The sequence below is a fragment of the Triturus cristatus genome, chromosome 3_2 (assembly GCF_964204655.1).
Source record: "Triturus cristatus chromosome 3_2, aTriCri1.1, whole genome shotgun sequence".
Lineage (NCBI taxonomy): Eukaryota > Metazoa > Chordata > Amphibia > Caudata > Salamandridae > Triturus > Triturus cristatus.
Window position 1 is genome coordinate 837111247 of NC_140584.1, and position 17026 is coordinate 837128272.

Consider the following 17026-nt stretch of genomic DNA (forward strand, 5'->3'; position numbering starts at 1 on the left):
GATGCTTCTCACAGCAGGTGGCATTAGTGCTGTCTCTAAGCAGGAGCACCCATCTTTTGGGCACTATGAAATGCACCTGGTTGATTTCAGCTTTTCCTAAGCAATAACCTGGGACAGAAAATGGCAGGTCTGACCCAGAAACTTCCTCACCTTAAAAAACAGACACTGTTCTCCCACCCTTCACCCCTACCATCAACCAAATGGAAAAGCTGAGAGAAAATGAATAAGCAGCCCTTTGCTAACAAACTGTTCTTGGAATTTCTAAAGATAGCCCTGTCTTCATCCTCCTCAGTTCAGTGCCTGGATCACAAATCTTTAGCCACAGGAATGTGAGCCGCACACTTTCATTGTGTGGGAAAGGAGTCCTCATACTCCATCTTGTGGAGTCAGTAGGTCATACTCTTACTGACACTTAATGACTCAGATTAAAAATGGTCACCAAAGCACAGTACGCTGCCACCACTGCTTTGTGTGTCAGACCTCGGAGTGGGACAGTTGTCTTGTGCCCACAATGAAGGCATGCTTGGTGTACCTCGCGAGGTCAGGGACAGGCACACCTGCTAGATTAGCGTGACTCCACTTCTCCACTAGACAATACTCAAGTGGATACCTTTCTGGTGCAACCAGCATAGCAGGCGCCTTGATGCCCTTCGGGCTAAGTCTGCGCGTTATAAATTTATTTTCATTCATTCATTCAGGAACCGAATGGAAAGTCACAACTTCTACATCCAACTCAGTTTCAACCTACTTGTCTTTTACATACAGGGTCGGCGCTAGGCATGGGCAGCTTCCCAGGGCCTTGCACTCAGCCCACCAGCATGGGGCCCTACACCAGTGCAACACACAACCGGTTCTCTTGTACCCCTGCCAATACAACTGAAAGAAAGGTGTCTCCTTGCAATTGGGCCCATGGGAGGGGACCCCATCCCTGGGCCTCCCAGGGATGTTGGGGAAAGGCCTAGGGGAAGAGAGACACTTCCTCTTGTCCCAGTTGCAGGGAGACACATTTTGCAGCTTTGTCCTGCAATTAGGCCTCCTGCCTGGCTGCCCATACAGAGACACTGTGGGACGTCCTTTGTCCAGCACTTTAGCGCCCCCATGGTTTTAACTTTCAGTCCACAAACAATTCTCACACCTTCAGCTCGATAGGAGCTGTAAAAGAGGTGCGTGTGGGTGGCTGAGAGGAGGAGATGTGGTCCAGGAGGAGTCTGCACAAAGCACCTTCGGGAGCCCTGAATGTGTCAGTTATGTAAATTAGAGGGGCCTTGCAGATTCCCTTTCTGCCCGGGGCCCCGAAAATCCTAGAAACTTCCCTGATTACATCCATCACACAGCTTCCACATAGGCTCAAAATAAAGACTGTACCCTTCCAGCCGCACAGTCCGCATGGTGCAGCATGCCAACAGCTCTACCCGCGAGCTCAGCACTGGACCGTAGCAATGCACAGGGTTGCTGTCTGTTTTATTCTCCCTGTACAGCACTGAGCATATGTGCAGCCCCAGACCCTGCACGAGGCTAATGATCCTGGCAGTAGCGCTTACCCCTTGGTGTCCTTGAACTCCCGGAGTTCGGGGTGCGGTCGATCTGGCAGGGAGCCCAGGGCGAGGCAGTGATATGCGAGCGCTGTGCCTGGGCTCATTATTCCAGCTTTTCGGAGGGTCCCGGGGAGGCCCTCAGCCTGACCTGCTTTTATCTCAACGGCAGCTCCTGGACTGTTTGTATGGCGGAACCCCGCATGCATTTACCCCACATGTCTTTCCAACGGAGTCAGTACCCTGATCACGACTTTACTACACTTTACCGCGCAGGTCTTTACAGCGACTTGCCTTAGCTGGACTTCGGAATAGTATAAATTGCTATTCCAACTCCAGTTTACGCAACAGTAGGGAAGAGGCTGGACTTAAAAATCCAACACCAGTCCAACAACGCGACCCCTAAAGCAAGTCGTTGTAACATCTTGTGGGTTAAAGGAATGCATGGTAACATCACAGTCGGGGTAGTGACTGCATTGTAAAGGCAGCTCATGGTTCTGTCTGGGGTAAAGGATGCTTCCCACTGGACTGCATTATTCACCACTGGAGCCATCTAAGCGCCCCCTCACCCACGTCTTTCTCTTCCTCGATTTTGGTCATTGTATCACGTGTCTTATTTGAATTTCATTCATTATTCCCTCCCACCAGTAGGGAGCCGCCGTGTATGGGTCACAGGTCAGAGATCAGGAGGCCTGAATGTCCGTGTTGAGGTCCACCGGCAGAGCTGGGTGTGATGGACAGGCTCGGGCGCCATTAGCACAGCCGTGGGCGGGACTCAACGCTATAATGAGGGTTTCTGCTCTCCGGGTCTGATGTGCATCGACAGAGCTGTGCACGGGCAACGGGTGTGTTGCAGGTCAGTAATGAGGTGCATTGGCATCTCTCGCTGTGGGTACCAGATTTCCAGCAGCCAGTAGTGTTGCACGTCGGGGCTGACACCCCCCGGCAGCGTTGCCAGGGTCTCAGTACTGGAATTGCATCGGGCCTGGAATGACGCGCCTTCGCAGAATGGTGTGCCCATGGCCGGGGGCTGCGGGCCAGGCCAGCGCCGAGGGGGCTGGTCACTGCCAAGCGCGGATGTGTTTACCTTTCTGCAGACAGATCAGTGAGCAGCGTTTACAGTGACTCGTCCATCACTCGGACAGGCTCGGTGACACGTTACATAAAGCAGGATCGTTAACCACATCCCGTCAATCATGGCACTGCTACCATGTTCAGTATGAGCACGGCTCTATCCTTCGTGTGCATTTACGTTGTAAAATATGCAGGGGTGATTGATGCAGGGCGGGACTGAGCTGCATGGACAGAGCCGTGTTTGACTCCTGGTGCTGTTGCAGCTGTGGGTGTGCTGGCCAGTTCTGAGATGCGGCGGCAGAGCTGTGTTAGAGGCTGGCACTGAGGTGAGTTGGCAGAGCTGTGTGTCGCTTCCAGTTCTGTAGTAGCTAGGGGTCTTGCATGTCAGGAATAATGTGCAGTAACAGAGCTGTGTTTGGGTCCAAGGAGCGGTATAGCATGGGGTTTGCAGGCCCGCATTGAGATGTGTGAGGAGGGCAGGGGTGCTGCAGGTCAGCAGTGGTGTAAACTGACATCGCGGAGTGTAGGTTCTAGTTATGGAATATCCAGAGGTATTGAATGTCAGGGTGGAGTTGCTTGGGCAGGGTTGTTTTTTGGTACGAGTACTGGCATAGCATGGGGTTTGCAGGCCCGCATTGAGATGTGTGAGGAGAGCAGGGGTGCTGCAGGGCAGCAGTGGTGTGAACTGACAGTGCGGAGTGTAGGTTCTAGTTATGGCATATCCAGAGATATTGAATGTCCGGGTGGAGTTGCTTGGGCAGGGTTGTGGTTGGGTTCAGGTACTGGCATAGCATGGGGTTTGCAGGCCTGCATTGAGATGTGTGAGGAGGGCAGGGGTGCTGCAGGTCAGCAGTGGTGTAAACTGACAGCGCAGAGTGTAGGTTCTAGCTATGGAATATCCAGAGATATTGAATGTCAGGGTGGAGTTGCTTGGGCAGAGTTCTGTTTGCGTCCACGTACTTGTATAGCGTGGGATTGCAGGCCTGAATTGACTTGTGTTGGCAGGGCAGTGTGAGAAGAGCATAGGACTCGTACCCCCCAGGATGGCTCCCGGCCCTGCCCCCAACCAAACCCACAAAGCAATGCTTGACGACCAGAGCTGTGGGTTAAAAAGGCCATGTTTATTACAAATCATCACACAAACTTGACAATATATAATTCATACAATTTAATACGATATGGATTTATCAAATTCAATCGTTAATAAAATTGCTCCAGCACTAAGGGGCCTTCTGGCTCGCGTCCCCCAACCAACTGAGAACCACGCAAGGCGCAACCCACCTGCGTCCTTGAGGGGTGAGCCCCTGCCATCTGGTCCTTGTCCGCCACCTGAGGGGCCCACCCCTCCACCACCAGGCTGCCCATCGGGGCTCGTAGGGAATAACCAGGGGCGGAAGCCCCATGCCCTATTTTAAACTGGCGCCCTTGCCCCCAGCCGGTGTCCTGTTCTCTCTGGGGTGAGCTTACCGTCTCTCCACCTCAGTGCTGGCCTAAGGAGTATGCAGGAGGACTCCCCTTAACAATGTAAAGGCAATTTATGTGGCCTCTTTACCGCCGCTTAGAATATTCCACATGCAACACCTCCCCAAGCTCTAACTTTAGGGACGGGTGGGTGGGAGATTACAGGAGACCCCTGCATACCGGGGCCGGCGCAGTCAGAAAGAGGGCGAGGACAAGGGCAAATTGCCCTAAATAGGCCCACGCCCTCTCACCCCTCGAGGCGCCGGCTCCGAACGGAAGTGACGTCACGTCGCTGCTGACCCGGAAGTACTTCTTGCTGCAATCCCACTTTCTCCAAGGACAATAACCACCAAAGGGGAGGGGCGCGACCGGGTGCCCGGGGGGCCGAGTCCTAAGTGCGCGCTTCTTTATATTTCGCGCTTGGCATAGGACTCGTACCCCCCAGGATGGCTCCCGGCCCTGCCCCCAACCAAACCCACAAAGCAATGCTTGACGACCAGAGCTGTGGGTTAAAAAGGCCATGTTTATTACAAATCATCACACAAACATGACAATATATAATTCATACAATTTAATACGATATGGATTTATCAAATTCAATCGTTAATAAAATTGCTCCAGCACTAAGGGGCCTTCTGGCTCGCGTCCCCCAACCAACTGAGAACCACGCAAGGCGCAACCCACCTGCGTCCTTGAGGGGTGAGCCCCTGCCATCTGGTCCTTGTCCGCCACCTGAGGGGCCCACCCCTCCACCACCAGGCTGCCCATCGGGGCTCGTAGGGAATAACCAGGGGCGGAAGCCCCATGCCCTATTTTAAACTGGCGCCCTTGCCCCCAGCCGGTGTCCTGTTCTCTCTGGGGTGAGCTTACCGTCTCTCCACCTCAGTGCTGGCCTAAGGAGTATGCAGGAGGACTCCCCTTAACAATGTAAAGGCAATTTATGTGGCCTCTTTACCGCCACAAGGGGGACCAGGGCAGACCGCCCTTCGCCCTCCCCACCACGAGGCAACCCCTGGATCCTTCATTTCCTACCAATCCTCCGGCTCGGAGCCATGTCGGATTCAAATGCCTGGATTCCTTCCCCTGGATCCCAGGTATACCTGTGCCCACCTTTGCAGTGAACCCCACGATCCCCATTTTTCGGCTGCATCAACAAGCAGGCCCCCTACCCAGGGCAACGCCAGGCCATACCAGCCTTCCCAGCACTTGGCCGAAATTTAACAGGGCATCTAACCATAATTGTGGCTCTTAATTTCTCCCTGGCGTCATGAGACCACGCTATCTTGGCAAAAAAGACCTACCTAAGTATGGGCAAAATCAGGCCGATCTCCCTCGAGGCCCATTGGCCTAAGTAACGCAAGATAAACCAACTCAGAAGAAACATCTATCCAAAACCGAATCCATGGGAATTGAGCCTTTAACCATGAGAGTAAGAATGTCAGACCTTAACCATTAGTCCACAGTGACCCGGTCATGACCGATCCAAATGCCCTGATTCGTCATTCATATTAACTCATCAATGCAGGACAACCCAACTCAAGGGGACTGCAGTCCCACCTGGAGTCTTCGGCCAGCTGCAAAAGAGTAGGATCCCAGGAGCACCCCAGTCACCCACCTGAGGGAGACATTTTTTAACCGCTTCACTCGAGCTGCTGCTTACCATTGAACAGTCCGAGCCAAAAACGCACGGGCCAGTGATTCTGTGTCTACACCGATTAGGGCAAACATACTACCTCCATCTTGCCCGGGGAAATACCTGGCTAGCTGCGCCTGTCGCGGCCCCAATTCTGAATCTAGTGACCCACCCTCCTTGCTTTCTCCGCTGCAGGAACTAGTCCAGTGTGCTATATGCCCTACCTATGGACCAGACTGCCCCTGATACCTGGTGAGCATATTTTTTCCACCCTGAGCAACACCCAGCCGTTACCGGACACCTCTTAATATGATCAGGTTATGACCTCTTGTAGGGAGCGGGCCTGTCTACTTTAGAATCCCAGTGCACAGGAACTGCAGGCCTCCCATTGCCCCGAGTCTTGAAGCCCCCACTAGTCTGCTCCGCCTGGGGGGGTCCCCAAAAATTTTGTAAGGGAAGTCTGTCGTACGACTTGCTAATACCTATTCCTCCTGTAGGAGTTGCCCATATACAGAGTCCCCCTAGTCTTGTACTGAAAAATGCCCACCCTCAGTTGTGCTCCCAGTCCTGACCACCGAAAAGCGCTCCCAAGGGATACCCCTCCCAACGACCCCGGTCGAACCGCATAACTGCTGCCTGAATGGATGCCTGTTGAACCTTTAATTAACATCAATGTTATGTGCGCAGCTTATTCCCTAAGCCAACCCCGCTGCTCGGAATAGCCACAATGCAGATGCAGCCGGAAGTGACCCAGCATCCAACCCCACCCCCGGGAAAGAGTGGCCCGCCTATTCCTGTGTGCCCCCCCCTTGGTCAGATGAACAGCGAAGCATAAGGCGTCCTCTACCGACTGGTGCCCTACTTGTTGTCTTAAACCTCATGAAGACGGACCTCCTTCTTCCTTCCACCCCGCTTGCTGAAGCCACCGAACACCCTCCGATGCTGTAACCGGCGCCCTGGTGTTCTGTGCCCCCTATCATTCGCAAATCAGCCCTGCGCAAGCCCCCGGGGAACCAAATGGTGAGGTTCGTTTCACTGCCTTTACTTCCTTCTGAGTGTGCTTGCAGTGCTAGGGCCAGGTCCCCTCCCTAACAGGGTATCGCGACCCCGCAGTCGAATCCCAACAGCAAATGTAGCCCCTCGCCAACCAGCAACGGGGGGGGGGGGCCCAAGCAACTACCAATTCCTCCCTGCGATACCAACGGTCAGCCTATCCTGTGGTGCATAGGTGCAGAAGATCCTGCATACTAAAAGATGAGGCTAGCCCCCTGTAAGTAATAAATGCCTATATCTACGTGGCCGTGCCGGACCTCTCCTTAACGCCTAATTGCCCTCAAAAAAGTCAGCACAGCGATGTCATCCAGCAATGAACCGCTGACATTGCCAAACACGGCCAAGATGTGACCCCTCGCCCAGAGTGAGATGGTGCTTATTGTAGGCAAAGCAAGAACTTTATCTTAACCCTAATTAGCTGACGGCAGGGCATCTGACCCCTTGGTGTCCAAGATGTGCACTCCTGTGCTCCTGTAACCTGAACCTTCCGCCGAGCGCCCTGTCGAATTCTACCCACAACAGGTTCACCCCTTCTTGTGCCACCCTGGCGTTTTCACTAGCAACGTCCCTCAACAAGATTTGAGAAAAAATTCCCGGTGTGCACACCTCCGTCCAAACTTGCAACCCCATCGGGGGCCCACCACAATCTTGACAATGCTACCAGTCAAATTTCTTCCGCAGCCCTCTAGGCATTATATTATCCCCACCGATTAGCCATGTGGTTTCGGAGCCCCCCTCACGAAAACACCAGCTTTCGCCCATCCGTCTTCTCACTACATCAGGGTTCTCACTACATCAGGGTTCTCGCTACCTCAGGGATCCCTCCCCATCTGCGACTCATGATAGAGTATCCCCAGCAATATTCAAGTGCCTGTAGCCTCCCCAAAAACCGCCCGCAGCCGCGAGGACAACATGTCGACTTATGCAACAAAAACATGCCCTAAAAAACCCCGGCTAGGTGTCTGCGCTAAGAGCAAGCTATTCACAGCTTTCTGAAAACAACTGAAGCCTCCCGCCTGCCCCAATCCCTGCGACACTTAGAACATCCGGTTCCCCTGGCACCCAACCTGCCCGTCACGTGGCTGCCCTCTGGTCAGTCTCGACCCTGCCAGGGTAACATTGCTGAACCTCTCCCCCGCTGATACTCTCGCTGAAATACCATGTAATCTTGGGACCGACCACAAAACAGTAAAGGACAGCCAACCACCCCATAACCACTCCTAGAAATCAATAGGACATCGTAATGTATCATGGAAGCCCATCTCCTTAACCGCACCGATCCGTGGTCAACAAGGCCCACATTGCTGCTTTCTCGCGACGGCCGCCCCGGTATCGAGAAAGGCTGATTCACCGTACGCCGTCCGTGGGGGAGCCGCCGCCAAACCGACGCTAGTCCCCGGTTGGCAAAAAACAGAACCTACATAGCTGGGACCCCCAAGGGTGTTTAAACTTGAACCGAATCCAATCAGGTATCAGAGCGCTTTACATAGCACCAGTTACGTTACATGGGGACACACATTCATTTATTTAATTTATTGTTAGGCACGGGGAGATTAAGTGATTTGCCCAGAATCACAGGATGTTCAGCGTCATTACCGAGACTTGAACCCAGTTCCCCAGGACCGAGGTCGACCGCCGTAGCCGTTAGGCCAACTCCTCTCCGCCAAGCTTTTTCCACGGTATCCTCCCTCGCCCAACTCGCAGACAGGGATCCCTTTTTTCCAACAGAAAAATGCCCATGCTTACCACGAGGTATCTTCGGAGCAGGGGACGCCACTCTAAAGAAGGAAACTGCTCGGGCTTACAAGATATTGACGCCCATCCACCCCTCGGACGCCAGGATCGCTATACTAAGAATTAAACTTCTTGTGTTTACCAAATATCGGCACACACAAAACACTTAGAAGCAGGGATCATTCTAGCGGAAGGAATCCATCTGCTCGGGCTTTCGTCGCAGTTTCAGCGCCCCCACCTCGCCCGCCGGGATCATTATACTAAAGAAACACGTGCTCGTGTTTACTTCGAGGTAACCGCGTCCCCACTGACGCCCCTCGGACGCCGGGATCGCAAAAATAACAAAGGAAACATCTCATGCCTTCCACATATCGGCACAGACACAAAAACCACACAGAAGCAGGGATCATTACAACACGTGGAATCTACCTGCTCGGGCTTTCGTAGCAGTTTCTGCGCACCCCCCTCGCACGCAGGGAACAATATACCCAAGAAAACGTGCTCGGGTTTGCTTCGAAGCATCAGCGCCCACACACCTCGGAAGCAGACACGAAAGGAACCTGCCCAGGTTTTCATTCACGCTACTCACGAGCACACCACTCACAAGCTGGGATCTGTATATATAAAAGGAGGCTGTGTTTCAGAAAAACGGCGCCCTATCTAATCACGAGCGCCCGGAACCCCTCTACTTCGTCGAAATTTGCGTTGCACCATGCCAGCTGCTAATTCACAAAAACCGTATTAGCCCCAATGAAGCCAGCCTCCTGCTACTTAATCAGTGACCCCCAAATCTGCCAACATATCCGCACCTACGAACCCCTACAACTGATTCGCAATCACCATTCCTTAGGCGTCGGTACAACATCTTGCGACATAGGCCTATATGGCCACACCTGGTATTTCGATCCTCCTTCGCACCCTACGGATCCTGCATCTCGCCACTCAAGTCCGAGTGCGCTCAACCACCCTCGCTGTCGCAATCAGTGCACATCTCTATGCCCAGTACGAAAAAGAATGCGTTAACATCGAGTATTCCTTCCCCAGGATGTATTACCACCCGGAAGTAGTATTTGGCAAACCTCGGACCATCCGCTTTGAGCCCGCAGCCAATCCACCCGCACTTATGCCCACAACCACTCGCTTAACGACCGGGCATCCGCCTGCCCCAAACACGACCCCGACGCCATTTCCCAATTTACAAGCTCAAAGGCGGGGGGGGGGGGCTCACCAGTGCCCAATGCAGTGCGGTCCCCCCCCCACGCCCAATCCGCTAAACCAGACATATCTGCGCCCTGCTACAAGACCGCAGCCAACGGCCGCAACAAACGCACTCACCGATATAAGTTGGCAAACCGGGCCCACCTGCCCCCGCATGGAGCCACCGCTGGGCGCTTCACTCCAGCAGGGCAAATGCTCCTCAAACCCCATGCGGCCCACGGTCAACGGGCGGGGCAGCGCCCCCTCAACGAATTCCAACCGCGCCGAGACTCCAACCGCGCCAACCTCTTCCGGATACCGCCCGACCCCTTCAGAATACCGCACCGACCTCACGCCGAGATTACAGGAGACCCCTGCATACCGGGGCCGGCGCAGTCAGAAAGAGGGCGAGGACAAGGGCAAATTGCCCTAAATAGGCCCACGCCCTCTCACCCCTCGAGGCGCCGGCTCCGAACGGAAGTGACGTCACGTCGCTGCTGACCCGGAAGTACTTCTTGCTGCAATCCCACTTTCTCCAAGGACAATAACCACCAAAGGGGAGGGGCGCGACCGGGTGCCCGGGGGGCCGAGTCCTAAGTGCGCGCTTCTTTATATTTCGCGCTTGGCAGAGGTGCTACAGGTCAGCAGCGATTTCAACTGCCCGTTGTGTGTGGGTTCCAGCTAGTTATCGAATATTGGATATTTAACGTCAGGGTGGAGTTGCTTGGGCAGGGTTGTGTTTGGGTCTCATGGGTGCAATAGCAGGAGCTGCCTCAGATCAGGACTGAGATGCATTTGCAGAGCTCTGTGGGCTGCCCCAGTACCATGACATCAATATCAGGATGTAGCAGAGTTGGATTGGGATTAAAAATCGGCCCGGGCACGCTAAAAAAAAGTGGCCCACGTTTGCATAAAAAAGTGGCCCACGTTTCCATATTGCCTTTTAGCAAAACACTTCTTTGGCAAAATTTTACTAAAAAGGGGGGCGGGGTAAAAAAAATGCACGGATTAGTTTACACTGGTGAAACACACCCGAAAACAAGTGAGGCCACTTTTGCTCAGGCCCCCTGCCCCCGCTCAATATGCATATATTAATGAGCCGGCCCAGCGTGAAAAAGAAAGTGACACCTCCGCCTCGTTGATAAAAGGAAGGTAATGGACGCCCATCTACCTACAGAAAGGCCACTCAGGCACTCACTGGGCCGCTGGCATCATCAGAACAATGCAGAAACCACCCAAATCGGCCCCCCCAGCTGGGATTCGGATAGATACCGGCCTCTCGGGCATTGCCCGAGTGCCCGCATTACCAATCCGACTCTGGGATGCAGTGACAGAGGCCAGCGTTCGAAGGGGCATACCGTCCTGAGTGCGCGTCAGAGTTAGGTGTCTTAGCAGTTCTATTTGTTTTCCCAGTGCTGGGCAGTAAAGAATGGTGCAAGTCAGGATTGCTTGTTTCCGAGCTGTGTGTGGCCCCGGTGCTGTAATGGCTGTGGATGCTGCAGGTAGGGATACGAAGTGTTTGCTCCTGTCTGTTCTAGGCCCCAGTTCTCGAAAACAAGGAGCGCTGCATGCCAGAATTACCTTTGCCACTAGCGAAAGTCAGTACAACATCCCTGGCTACCCTGAACAGGAAGTGATGGCTGTGTCTGTGGCTTGTCTGTGAACCGCAGTGCTGTGATGTTTGTGGGGGCTGCCCTTCGGGATAGGATGAGTTAGAGGGGCTCTGTTCTTGTCCTCAGTTGATGGCAGCAAGGAGTGGTGTATGTAAGAATTGCTTGTGTCGCCAGGGAAAGTGTTGACCGCACCGGCTGTTACTGAGAGGAAGGGACGCTCCTGTCACTGGGCTGTGTGTGGGCCCCAGTGCTATAATAGCTGTGGATTGGGAGTTTACAAGGCTCTGTTCCTGGCCTCGGCGCAGGACAGCAAGGAATGCAGCATGCCCGGCTGGGGCAGCGACAGTAGCTTTGGATGAAAACTGGCGTGCAGCAGGTTATAATAGTGCGTAACTAGTGCGGACTGCGTGCGTGCGCGCGCTGGAGAGCACGCGCTGCTGCAGGGTAAGATGGAGGCGCCTGGGCTGCTTTATTGGCACGCGGTGGCAGGGGCAGGATCTCCCTTCGCTTCTCGTAATTGTACGTCTCTCCAGCCACTAACATGTCATCCTTTCTTTCTAGGTGGGTCCAGGTGGCGTGCCCGAGGCTGTCCATAGATTGGGGCACATCCTTCGCTCGCCCTCTCTTAACCCCCTATGAGGTGAGTGGGAGACAGAGGGCAAGCACTGTGACCAGAAGTGATTAGGGTGCATTATGATTAAATTAGAGCGTAATGTTAGGGGCAAATAGGAAGTATGTGTTGAAAATAAGATCTTCGTGTTAGCACTGCACACGAAACCTTATGAGCAAACATCAAAATGCCATTTGCAATCGGGCCTGTTTTGAACTGCAAAAGATAATGCTGTATAGGTGTTTTTGCAAAATATGGGTGACTGCATGCACATGTGCTTGTTGCAGGCAGTGTTTGTAGTGGCATCAGAGAAATCAACTGCAAACAATAGCTTACCAGATCAGAAAGCAGGCGCACAAACAGCCAAAGAACGTCCCTCTACGAACTGACCTGTCAGCCAGCCCTTCTGGCACTGCCAGATTGCCCAATAGGACATTCCGTTCCTGCTGGTGGTTCACTAAGCGGCCATCTTTTAATGTCCAGGACAACTGTAGCAAACTGAAGGAAGGCGGAACCCTGCTGACATATATAAATAATGGTCATAGGAACTCAACTACAGCCCTAAAATGCCTCCGCTTCCACCATGATATAACTAGCCTCTCATGTCTCCAGCAGAATTCTAAAGCTCCAAGAAGACCTCATGCTCGTAGCTTTGCACTGGAAGGACCGACAGACTGAGGACGCCCTCTTTTGGGAATACCCTCTGTGTTGTCCAGTAACACCTTTCCACAGAACCTAGGTGTCGGAGAGCTTGTACATGTAGGGCGTGTCATGATCCTTTATGGGGATGAATAGAGACCCTTCCCAGCCTCCTTTACATTAGCCAACGCAGGCAGGATGCTAATCATATGAAGGAAACGCCTGACATAGCTTATGTAAAAGTAGGCATTTGCTTAGGTTTTTACAGCGCTTAATACCTACAGTAAGGCCTGCTCTATAACACTGTCTGTTTTTAGACACGAAAACGGAGACCCACCCCATCGTCCCTTAAACAGCTGATCCCTTTGTAAGGTATCTGACCAATCTCAGCCGTTCAAACCAACTTACCAACATGCTCAGTGCCTGCCTGCCTGCCACAGAAGCCATCTTAAATGACTGCAGGATGACGCTTAATCACTATAGAAACAAGAATCATAAATGGGCACATCTACAGCTGACATAGGCTGGGAAAGAGGCCCTGCAGCCATCTCTCTTCCTTTTAGGTCCTGCTTCTCTTTCACCCAATTCTCTTCCAGGCAATTCCAGCTCGCCTCTCTCCCCAGCAGGTTAGTATCCCCTCTTTTTGCAGCAGTTCTGTTCCACTTTCTTCCCATCATTTCTGACCCACGGCTTCCAGACTGTTCCCGCCTCATCTCGTTGTCTAGCTCTCCATGGACTCCCACCTTTCCCTCGGTCTTCCCTTAATGCTAGAAGGTTTCTCCTTGCTGACTTCCATTGTCTGGTTACTGCCTCCCTCCCCACGCCCATTCCCTTGATTGGTGTGCAGTTTTACTCCCATTTTAAAAGAACGATTTGACCAAGGACAATGCACGCTACATCTCAACAGGACATATGAGAACACTGTATACACCCAGCAAAGTACAGATATGCAAAATATTTGGTTATGACCTACCTCTCGACAGCACGCGTCTCTAATCAGACGCTGTATACTCAATATCCAACAGTGCACTTCAGACAGATCATTACCCACACACACAGCATGGCACCACCATACCATAGGGTTGAGTATCCGCATCCTCGTAGTAGCACTCTTGAACAGGACACCCAGTACACAGCACGGCACATTCATACAGAACTTATAACAATCATCCAGCACAGCCCTAGGATGCCTTTGATTGGCTATTCCGGCATCCATCATCACTCCCACTACGAATTGATTTCTCGTGGGGAATAAGCATTTTGCCATTCCTGAAGATGTACAATAGATTTGGTACAACCCTATGGCCTCAGCAATCAATCTTGAAGAACAGTCCCCACCAGCTCATTGAAGCTGACACATTTGCCCACCTTAGGGCCATTTCCAGGTAGGCTACTGACAGCACCTCTTCACAAGCCATATCAGAACCTGTACTGCAAAGGAAACTACAGAACCACGTGCTACGTCACAGAATGGCTGCAGTGCCACAGCAGTGGCTCATTATGCGCTGTACAGGTGACAATAGCAAAAATGATGGCGCCTTCATACAGTGTCCTATCTTATCCTGTCTGTGTATCCTTTCCAGGCATCGGTGGCTCTGAAGGAAGTTGAGTGGCAGCAGACTTACCCGATGGATTTCTACGCCGGCCAGTCTTTAGGGCCTTGGACAGTGAACCATGCCAGCCACAGGCCGCCCAGGCCCACTGGCAGGACCACACAGGTAAGTGGCCAGCAGCAGGACAGGAAAAAAATACACCAAGTAGGAGGAATTGGCAGGTGATGCGGTAACATATATAAACCAGGTGGGGGTACGATGCTGCTGTCATCTCATTCGAGATACTGCTGTCATCTCATTCGAGTGAACTTTACAGCAGCGGTCGAAGTGCAGCTAAAAAAGTTTGGGAACTGTGATTCTGAGTTCCATGGGGTTGGGCGAGTGTGCGTGGGGGTGGGGGTCATTGTGCGCAGGGGCGGGGGTCATTGTGCGCAGGGGCGGGGTCAGGGTACATGAGGTGGGGTCAGAGAGTGTAGGGTGGGGTCAAAGAATGTGGGGGGGGGGCAAAGGTGTGGCTAAAAAGACCAAAATATTCGGTCAAAATGTTATTGTCTTTCACCTTCAGGTAACTGCTTATAAAATAACTCTCGCCCTAAATGAAAAATAAATATAAGTTATAATAATCAGAGAGAGATGTACTATTTTACATTGTGAAACCTCTGTATATTAATGCGATCACATATCTGTGTATGTAACCAGAGCCACATAACTAAATTCTGGTTGGTGCGGTGGGGAATAGCGACTTATGTGTTTTTAGTGTTATGAAGTCTAAGTCTGTGCCAGAAAACGCTGTGAATATGTACGTCAGCACACTTGAATTAAGCACAGTGAAAGATAGTCTGGCACAAAGTCCGTAAAAATATTTAGGTTTAAGATAAGGTGTTTAGAAAATATAGAACTGCACAATATATACATTGTACATAGTGCAAATATTTTTTTATAACTGTCCTTTAAGAATTAAGCTTTATACGCTTTCAATACCTCCCAAAAAGAACATGGCTTTGTCAGCATCAAACTTCAAGTGACTCAATTTATTAAAGGCAATACTAGCTTCCAACAGCCTTTACATTTGCAGATTAAGCAAATGTGCACATTTTCATTTCTTTCAGGCAGCAGACACCCTGGCATAAAGGTGTGTTTCTTGTTCAGTTGTCTGCCCCTTCCTCAGCTTCCACCTGCAGCCGGCACTGATCGGTGGTGGAGTGAGGGTGTGTGGGGGTGATGGTGGTAAATAAAAAAACAATTAAATCTACCTGCTTGCCGCTTCCTCCTTGCCCTTCCTCCGGTCCAATCTCTCCTCCTCCAGCCGGCAGGAACAGGAAGCAGCCTGGTAACACCCAGCCTCCCCATAAAGCAGCGTTGTGATTGGACTGAGTGCTGTGGCTCGGTGCTCAGAGGGGGCATGGGGCCCGGCTATGTTCCCCCCCCCATGCTTTAATGAAGCCTGGGTGGAGAAGAGGGAAACTGCGCATGACTGTTATGGTCGGCCCTAGAGGGCCGGCGAAACAGTCATGTGCACTTAGGAGTGGGGGCAAACCACTCCTCGGCTGCTCTGTCAGCCCCGCCTTGCAAAGCTTTGCTGCCCTGCACTAAAAAGGAAAAAAATAAAATGATAGTAACTGAGTTATCATTTTATTTTTAGGTCTCGCCTGACCCAGCGCATGTACTGGTCTGGCGAGACTTATTGAGAGGGCTCCAAAAAGTGCTACCAGGCCAGCCTGGAGCTACAGTGCATGTGCGCGCGCCGTGCTTTACCGCGCTTTACCGCGATTACTTTCACTTTAACGGCCGCTTTGATGTTTGATCGTGATCGCGATCACTTTTACTTTCGCGGCCGCTTTGCATAGCCAATAGGTCTCGCTTTTGGGACCTTATAAGTATTTATTTATGCAACTGTTGCATGGCTAAACACTTATAAGGTCCCAAAGGCGAGACCTATTGGCTATGCCAATGCTTGTTTCTTATACTGCTGAAAAAACAGTGAGGCGACGCTTCTCCTCCTTAGCGGAGGAGCCGCCACTGTCAGCTTCATAGCACAGATTCCATTCCCTTCCCTCCACTTCAGCTGAGACATCTCATGCCTTTTATCATGAAGTATGGGAACTGTTTTTGTCAAACTGAAAAAGCATTGGCACGTCGTGCCCCTCATATCTGGCCCACTTCGGCCTCTGCAGAGAGGTAACAACCAATGATGCCGTGGCACCAGGACACATGGATGTGGGGCTCACTGTTACCCAGTTATGACTGTCTTACAGTGCCCAATAGGGGGCTGCTGTCCATAATACTAGTATAAGGGTCCACGTCAGCCTTGTTACGGCACAACTTCTCTTTACCTATTGTGGATGCCTTGGTGGCTCTGAAGTGACCCTCAAGATTCTGTCAACACCAGCTTGTGTCCTGAGCCACTCATCTAACAGGAGGGAGCACCACTTACCCTGTTTCTAGCCAGACCCTGCCTGACATTTTAAGCAAGTGGTGGGTGTTAATGTTCTGTGCACTCATTCACAATGCCTCTTTTCTCTTAAAACATCTACTCACTGTTTTTAAAATATTGTTATATTAATATTCTTAATTTTTAGGACCTGTAACGGAGGGGATGGCCAATGCAAAAAAAAATGTTGGGTTAATCATTTATTTTGTTTTTATATTTTTTCTATAGTACCAACCAAACTTCAATGAGTAGTTAAGCACTTTACAAATAACTTTTTTATTGTAGCAGGAGCGTTGCAAACATGAGATGCTATATGCAAAATCCTATGGTGTGTAAGGCATGGTTGACTTCGAATTATAGAAGCTAGACTATGCTTAAGAAGAGTCAGGGACAGTAAATTGAAGCATCATCAAATGGCACACTGTATCAATATTTCTTTTTCACATCAAACATTTTATGGTTTAACTCTTTTTATTGTCACATCAAACATTTTAGA

At 51.6% G+C, this 17026-nt stretch overlaps 1 protein-coding gene across 2 annotated transcripts in view; it reads left to right on the forward strand.

The window, feature by feature from the left end:
* Positions 1-17026, forward strand: part of DPH1 (diphthamide biosynthesis 1) — a 1777158-nt gene that overhangs the window by 1631585 nt on the left and 128547 nt on the right. For both annotated transcript variants that reach the window (XM_085649080.1, XM_085649081.1), the window contains 2 exons: positions 11859-11937; positions 14130-14264. In XM_085649080.1, coding sequence (XP_085505206.1) covers positions 11859-11937; positions 14130-14264 — 214 coding nt within the window. The remainder of the gene's footprint in view (positions 1-11858; positions 11938-14129; positions 14265-17026) is intronic.